The sequence below is a fragment of the Sinocyclocheilus anshuiensis genome, unplaced genomic scaffold, assembly GCF_001515605.1.
Source record: "Sinocyclocheilus anshuiensis isolate Anshui unplaced genomic scaffold, SAMN03320099.WGS_v1.1 scaffold528, whole genome shotgun sequence".
Lineage (NCBI taxonomy): Eukaryota > Metazoa > Chordata > Actinopteri > Cypriniformes > Cyprinidae > Sinocyclocheilus > Sinocyclocheilus anshuiensis.
Genome location: NW_015558590.1, coordinates 78,970 through 87,388, shown reverse-complemented (window position 1 = coordinate 87,388; position 8,419 = coordinate 78,970). Strand labels below are relative to the sequence as shown.

Below are 8,419 nucleotides of genomic sequence, written 5' to 3'. Positions count from 1 at the left end.
ACATCGTATTTTTAAACAGGTTGAATATTTTGGAAGTGAATTCTGGAAGGTGAATATGAATTATTGATTTTTTAATTATGAAAATGTGTGTGAAACATTTTGAATCAAAATATTCACAGCTTAAATAAACAACTATGTTAGATTTCAGGACCTAAAAATGCAAGCCCTGGAAATACAAGGCATTAAAATGCAAGCACTGTTAATGAAATGCATTATTTTTTCAGTTAGTGCTATTCAACGTGCTTTTTTGTTTCAAAGACATATGGCATTATTGTACTTCCATACACTTGGAATTAAAAAATATATTAAATGATACTATTAAACTATATTATTACAAACAGTATTAAATAAGCTTCTCTTTCTTGAGTCTAGCCAGCAATATTGAGATTCTGATGTCCAAACCCATTAAATGCTACAGTCTGCTGTGTCAGGCCATGGACATGTGGCTCGACTCGGAGGCTATACAGGAGACTGGATGCCGTTTGTTACTGAAATTCACATCAGGTGAGCCCAGGTCAAAGGTCATGATGAAACTATGTTCTCAGAACTTTTAGAAAGTGGTTTATTTTTGGAGTTATGTTATGTCTTTTGGCATTCAACAGAGAGTTACTATAACATACTGGTGCTGAATGGTGTCCATAAGGTGGCGGTGAAAGCGTGTGTCTCATATCCTGAGAATGCCACAGTGCAGACCACTGCCCTCTCCTGCTTGAGCGCGCTCGGTGAGTCAATATGGACACGGAAATGAACAAGATAGTACAGTATAAGATGAGAACCTGGCTCTCCACTGGATCCCTTAGAGCCCATATTTAAGGTGGAGTGCAATTTTTTTGTGATTGTTATTCATCATAAAATGGACATGACTAACAGAGCCAGCTGGGCACTTTAAGTAAGCAGTCCACGTCCATTTTGACGTCCTCAGAAGGCCAAAAGCCTGGGCACATTCTTCAGAGTAGTTCACCAAGGCTGCATTCATTTGATAAAAAATACAGTAAACAGTAGTATTGTGAAATATTATTACAATTTTACATCAGTTTTTAAACTGTAATTTATTTCTGTGATCAAAGCTGAATTTCCAGCATCATTACTCCAGTCTTCAGTGTCACATGATCTTCAGAAATCATTCTAATATGCTGATTTGCTGCTCAAGAATTTTTTCTGATTATTACGAAATAATATTATTTTGGTAAACTACCATTCAAAAGTTTGGGGTCAGATTAAAAAAGAAGAAGAAAATAATACTTTTATTTAGTAAGGATGCATTAAATTGAGCAAAATCCCAGTAAAGACATTTATAATGTTACAAAAAAATAAATAAAAAATCTCTTTAAAATTAATGCTGTTCTTTTAAACTTTTTATTCATCAAAAAAATCCTATAAAAGGTAACACCGTTTCCTCAAATATACCGAGCATCAAAAAACTGTTTTCAGCATTGATAATAATAAGAACCGAGCGTCAATAATAATTGAGCACCTAATCAGCATATTAAAATGATTTCTGAAGGATCATGTGACACTGAAGACTAGAGTAATGATGCTGAAAATGCAGCTGTACATCATAGGAATAAACTGCATTTTTAAATATGTTACAATAGAAATTAATTATTTTAAAATGGGATTTTTTTTTTAATCATTTTACAGTTTTCATCATTAAATAAATGCAGCCTTGATGCGAATAAGAGATTTGTATTTATTTAGTTTTCCCCCACTGTATTATAAATAACCTATTTCACAATCGTGATTTGTGGCGGCACTCATGTTTTTTGTTTTTTTTGGGCTCCATACAGTACTAATGTTTTTGTTGTTGTTTCTCAGCGGAGTGTATTGTACAGAATGAAGAGCTGGACAAAGAGTGGAACGAGGAGGACGAGGCGAAACCGAAAGAAGCCACTCAAGGAGAGGAGATGCTTATCTGGAGAGAGGCCTGTTATACTGCTTTAGAGAGACATGCTGACGATGCTGCAGTGCAGGTGACACATGACATGTTTTAGCCTGCAATACGGAAAAGATCTTATCATCTCGTTCTTTTGCTTTTATTATAGTGAATAACTTTCTCTCCCATCGTCCAATCAGGAAGCTGCATGTTGGGCTTTAAACAGCTTGCTGCTACATTACCACTCATTCAACCGTGTGGAACTGGAAGGAAGGTTAGCATTCCTTCATATTCTGTGCTATATTTTGTCCGAAAGTCCTCTTATAATTAGAGATGGAGAGCAATATTATTGAAATAAATAAATGACTTCAGTTATGATTGGCTAACCTCTGCATACTAGCGCAGTTAAAACTGCTGAATACTGAATATTTCAATGATATATTATGTCATACCTACGAATATTTGGTTTGTTTCTGTCCCACAGGCCTCCTCTTCATTCTGTAATCATGGCTGCCATGCTTTTGCATTCATCCAGTGCGGAGGTTTTCCAAGCTGCTTCCTGTACACTACGCACACTAATACAGCACCACAGTAAGCTCATTTCTTCTTCAGTCATAGATATATACAGAGAGACTGTGTTTGAAATGTCAAATAAGTTTGTAAACTACATTTTCAATAATTATGTTTTAATAATCTTTTGTCAAGCTTTACAAAAAAAGTAGCCTACACTTATTTTGATATGTTGACTAACATACTAAAGCACATTTTAAATGTACAAAATTGCAACTTCATCAATTCAGTTAAGTATATTTTAGTCTACCAAAAATATTTGTCGGTGCATTCAGCAGTGCACTTTAACCATATAATACTAGCACTTACCTATTCTATTCTATTCTGTTCTAATTCTAATTCTATTCTACTTCTGCTCTACACTGCAAAAAATATTTTATTTTTATTTTTGTGTTGTTTTCTAGTACACATATCTAAACATTCTTGAATCAAAATAAATGTACTTGAGAAGCAAAATGACTTAAGATATTAAGTCTTCTGTCTTAATTTGTTTTTTATTATTATTTTTTAGGAAAATAATATTTGTTTTTATAATGTTAATAATATTTTTTCAGGAGTCAAGACTTAATATCATTTTGCTTCTCAAGTAAATTCAAGAATGTGCAGATAGTTGTACTAGAAAACAACACAACAATATTAAATAAGAAAGTCATTTTTTGCAAAGTAGGGATGTGTCTCAGAAAACGATCAGTTTGTGTTTTTGTGCTTCAGGTAGGATGAGGGCTCTGCTGCTGTCACATGGCATTCATGTCAACCTTGTGCATCTGATGCGGAAGCACGAGAGCTCCAGCGCTGTGTGTGAAAGTGCCTGCAAACTGCTTCACACACTCTTCCAGGGAGCGTAAGCACACACAACTCCCACATCTGATCATTTATGGCAGGTATAACAGACAAAAACACAACTGAAATCATCATTTTATTTCACTCCAGGAGGGCCAGTCTAGATGACGCGACCCTGATTCTCGGTCAGATCCTGACTGCTCTGAAAACACATAACTTCGTTCCTGAAGTTCAGCTGGAGGGTCTCAGAGCGAGTTTAGTTCTTCTCAGCCCGGGTAGAATGTCTGTCTACTTCCTGTGTATCTTGTTTTGTTGGAATGGATCTGCAAGCATTGTGTTTTTAGTTCATTGATGGAATATTTAAAATAAAAATTACTCACCCTCATATTGTTCCAAATTCATGACTAAATGATGACTGGGTGAACTACAATGCCTACATACGTAATGTCTGACTCTTTGTTTTCTTTTGTGTGCAGACAGGAGTTTAAGAGAACATGGCACCTCAGTGGCGGATCCTGAGATGGTGGACGTGTCCCTGCGGGTGCTGAAGAACCAGTGTGTACTTGAGGGAGCTCACACTGTCTATCTAGAGGCACTTAATAGGGTAAATGCTTTGTTTCTTACAAGCTAAAATAGTTCTGTAATTCAACATGCATGATAATGCATGAAGTCTTGTGCCCAAAGGGCACCTATTATGCCCCTTTTTACAAGATGTAATATAAGTCTCAGGTGTCCCCAGAATGTGTCTGTGAATTTTCGGCTCAAAATACTCAAAATAAATAATGAATTTGGCTTTGATTATCATGTCCATCGCACTGAAATCATGCGTTTTAAACCACATTAGTTTAAACTTCTGATATACGGTTTTCTGAGAGCACACATTCGAAGCGAACGCACAGAAAGCGGCTGTCACACGACATGTGAGTCCTAAACTAAGCTCTCTTTCATGTCTTATTGCGCTTAAACCGTCAAATACACACAAGTTTATGTTGAAAACACACATAAGTTACAAAAACAGTTATGTCCGTGAAGGTAAACAGCTGGGAAAGAAAATGTTTATTAATCTCAGCTTAATATGCAGAGACAACTAGTGTATCGCCACAAAAATTACGATTTAAGCATCTTTACAGCTCAAAATGCATAAGAATTAAAGGGATAGTCCACCAAAAAGGAAAATTCTGCCATCAATTACTCACTCTCTTGTTGTTGCACACCTATTTGAAGACTTTCGTTTATCTTCAAAACACAAATGAAGATATGTGTAACGAAACCTAAGAGATTTCTTTCACTCCACTCAAGGTCCATTCCACTAAAACTTCAATGCTTCAGAAAGTTCACAAAAGCTTTCAAAAGGTAACTGTTTGAGTTGAGCGATTTAATCTAAGTCTTCTGAAGGGACACAATGATTTATATGATAAACAGATTTAATTTAGGCTTTTATACACTTAAACATTGATCAGCACACATATATAAAGCACATCAAATATGGTAAACGGAAGCTCAAATACTGTATGCTTTCTTGTCCCACTAGAACCAATGAAGTTTGTTCTTGTGTGTGAAGTATGGTTAAACTGCTGTTTATGGCCTATTTTTTACTCTCTTTAAAAACCTTTTGAAGCATGAAAGTTTTGGTGGATAAGACTTTAAATTAAGGGACAGAATATATATATATATATATATATGTTGATGAATGAAATGAATGAATGTCTGTGGAGTACCATAACTGATGACAGAATTTTTATTGTTTGGAGGTGAGCTATTCCTTTAACATAATAACTGCTTTTAAACCCTCTCAAATATCTCTCCCCATAGACATCATGGCAATTTCATTACTGTAAACAGTATATTTTTGCATAAATAAACAAATAAAGGATGAGTGAAAATAATTGTCAGAGGTAGTCAACATTTTGCCTGAAATGCTGTCTGTATAGACTTCAACTTAAATTGGACCTGTAATACTCCTTGTAGGAATTGGACTTTAATCAGGTGGTTTTAATTTAAAATGTAAGTTCTGTAAATGTGGTGTGTTTCATTTGATATGTGTGTTTAGTTTATCAGTAGTGAGGAGATTCAAGGGTGTGGACTTGGTGTACTCTCAGCACTAGCTGACAGTTCTGGAGCGGTTGACCTCATGTGCCAGCAGGGGGCGATAGATACGGTTCTTCATACGCTGCAGATGTTTCCACAGGAGCGTGGTGAGTCCATTTACCTTACCATGACTGAAGACCTCCAGCCTCTGCTTCTAGTCCTAGGCAGACTTTTGAATGTCGACATAAGGTCTGGTCCACATTGCTGCTTATTCTGGACAAAAACCAACCACTGTTCAGGCATTCACACAGAACACATTTTTGCGTTCCACTATGCTGCTTTTCCATTGATTTTCTATGTAAACATGAGGTAAACGGACATGTTTGACCGTTGTGCTCTTGTCTCACATATTGTGTGATGACGTTTAATGCACTGCACACTATTGGGTATGTAAACAATTGTGCGCAACTGTATATTAACTGAAAGTCATCACCCTTTGCAGATGTTCACTACTGGGGTCTTAGTCTTCTGTTTCACCTCATCTCTAAGAAGAAGCTCTCTCGTATGATGGTGCCTGTACTGGCATCAGTTTTGGTCAGCTCAGTACGTCAACACAATGAGGACACAGTCATGCTTCTAAAGGTAGCTCACTAAAGTTATTACCATTTCAAAACCAAAAGGGTGGTTGTTTTTGATATTTTGTTCCTAACAGTGTGCGTTTTGGTCATTAGGGTTTCCAGGTGGTGTGGAAGTTATTGGACACCTGCTCTAGTGCCGCAGCATGGCTGCAAAAAGAAGACTTCGAGAAAGACATCTTCCAGATCCTCCGGGAAAATATGGCAGACCAGCGCAGAGATCCAGTAAGAAAATGAAACCAAAGTTCTGTCAAAAATGCAAGATCTCCTGATAAATCCTTCATGTTCCGCTTCAGTTGCAGGCAGTGAGTCGCCTGTGCCTGTCTAAGATGGTGGTGGACAGTGAGATCATGTATGCCCTGTTGGAGAGAGCGTGTGAGGACGGTGACGTGGACATGGCAGAATGTCTCATCCTGCTGGGCGCTGACATCAACAAGAAATCAAAGAGCGATTCGCTCATATATCAGGTTGTGATATATGAACCTTTATTCCTCAACTCTTAAAGGAATAGTAAATTGTACACCCTCAAGCCATCCTAGGTGTATATGCCTTTATTTTTCAGACAAACACAACTGGAGTTATATTAGATAATATCATGGCTCTTCCCAGCTTTGTAATGGCAGCTGAATGGTGCCCGAGTTTTTGAAGCTCCAAAAAGCTCATCCATCCATCATAAAAGTAATCCATACAACTACAGTGGGTTAATGAATGCCTTCTGAAGCGAATTGATGGGGTTTTGTAAGAAAAATATCCATATTTAAAACTTTGTAAATTATTATCACTGGCTTCCTTAACTTCTCTACGCATGTTCACAGGAGAGTCGAGTTTTGACATTTAATGTAGGATGTAGGCATAGTGGAAACTAAGGTGAGAATTGACAAATGTGGAAGTGCATTTTAATTTTAATACAAATCTATATTATAGCCAAAACAACTCACTTCTTTTTACAACTCACTCCAAAGAGAGGCGTCAGTTCTCAACTTAGTTTCCGCTATACCTACGTCCTATGTTAAACGTCGTAAAATCGAATCTAATCTATCTGTCTGTTTGATCGATATGTATGGATAGCCTTAAACCGTTCACATTTTTTCAAGTTTTTTAAAACTACTTGAAACTTTTAGTCAGGCTTATATTTTATATTTTATTCAGGAAGCTTGACTAACATTGTACCTGGACTTTGATTGCCATTCCTAGCAGTGAAGAACTGCTTTACCTTTATTTATATAGCGCTTTATACAATACATATTGTGTCAAAGCAGCTTTACAGTGTTAAACAGGAAAAATGTGTGCTGATAATGCAAGAGGACAATACTAAAAAGTATATTTTTCACTTAAAGTCAGTTCATTGTTGATTCAGTCAGTGATGTCGTCATTCAGCTCAGTTCAGTTCTCTTCAAATAGTGTCTGTGAAAAACTGACAGAGTGTGTCTGCCTCCCGAATAACGCTAGGTAGATTGTCCCAGAGTTTGTGCGCTAATTAGGAAATGATCTGCCGCCTGCAGTTGATTTTGATATTCTAGTATTATCAAATAGCATTATCAAATGGCCAGAGTTTTGTCAGTTTCTTGCTCAAATGCTGAGGAGCTAAACTATTCAGGGCTTTATAAGTAATCAGCAATATTTTAAAATGTATACAGTGTTTAAAGGGGTCATATGATGCGATTTCAATTGTTCCTTTCTCTTTGGAGTGTTACAAGCTCTTGGTGCATAAAGAAGATCTGTAAAGTTGCAAAGACTAAAGTCTCAAATCCAAAGAGATATTCTTTATAAAAGTTAAGAGTCAGCCACACCTCCCTAAAACGGCTCGTTCTAACACGCCCCCACATATCTACGTCATGATCAGGGCCGCATTAAGACCGCACTGGGCGCATATATATATATAGGGTACAACGGGGCTAAAGGCCCACCTTAAGAAAAAATGTGCCATTCACTGCGCCTAAAATGTATAATTGCAGAAAAAAAAATATATAATATAATAATTATTATATATTGAAAATTAATGGAGCAACAGATTTTGTGTGAAAATAAATCCTTCAAGTTGTTTATTCTGCTTAAAAATCGTATAAATGTATGAGGTGGCAAGAGGGGCCTTTTACCCCACACACGGGGTACACGGTATTGATACAAATACTTCAGCTAAAATAATGTTTTTTTTGTTTTAATGTTTTTGTCTCGTCGCTCCGGCCGGGACACGGCATCACAGTATGGTATAGGGCTGAACGATTTTGGAAAATAATCTAATTTTTTTTTACCAATATTGCGATTGCGATTTAATATGCATTTATTTTTTAAAGCTCTTTATGTTCTGTATTATTCAACAAAGTCAAGCTATATCATTGTATAGTATGACCAACACACTATTAGATAGATTAAACATAAATGTTATTTTCTGTAGGCAAGGCCTATATGTTATGATGAAATTAGGTAGATGCATGAATTTATATGAATGACATTTTTATTTAACAACTACAATCACAGTATATTGACTGATTTGTTGAACTTCCAACCTTGTAAGCATGTAATAATTATGTTT

The 8,419-nt window shown here is 36.3% G+C and overlaps 1 protein-coding gene across 1 annotated transcript in view; it reads left to right on the top strand.

The window, feature by feature from the left end:
* LOC107679955 (leucine-rich repeat serine/threonine-protein kinase 2-like) overlaps nt 1-8,419 on the top strand; it is a 62,807-nt gene that overhangs the window by 6,670 nt on the left and 47,718 nt on the right. The window contains exons 7-18 of the mRNA XM_016475685.1: nt 373-504; nt 603-722; nt 1,816-1,970; nt 2,074-2,147; nt 2,358-2,464; nt 3,155-3,284; nt 3,374-3,498; nt 3,700-3,827; nt 5,274-5,418; nt 5,754-5,893; nt 5,983-6,111; nt 6,183-6,353. Of these exons, the coding sequence (XP_016331171.1) occupies nt 373-504; nt 603-722; nt 1,816-1,970; nt 2,074-2,147; nt 2,358-2,464; nt 3,155-3,284; nt 3,374-3,498; nt 3,700-3,827; nt 5,274-5,418; nt 5,754-5,893; nt 5,983-6,111; nt 6,183-6,353 (1,556 nt within the window). The remainder of the gene's footprint in view (nt 1-372; nt 505-602; nt 723-1,815; nt 1,971-2,073; nt 2,148-2,357; nt 2,465-3,154; nt 3,285-3,373; nt 3,499-3,699; nt 3,828-5,273; nt 5,419-5,753; nt 5,894-5,982; nt 6,112-6,182; nt 6,354-8,419) is intronic.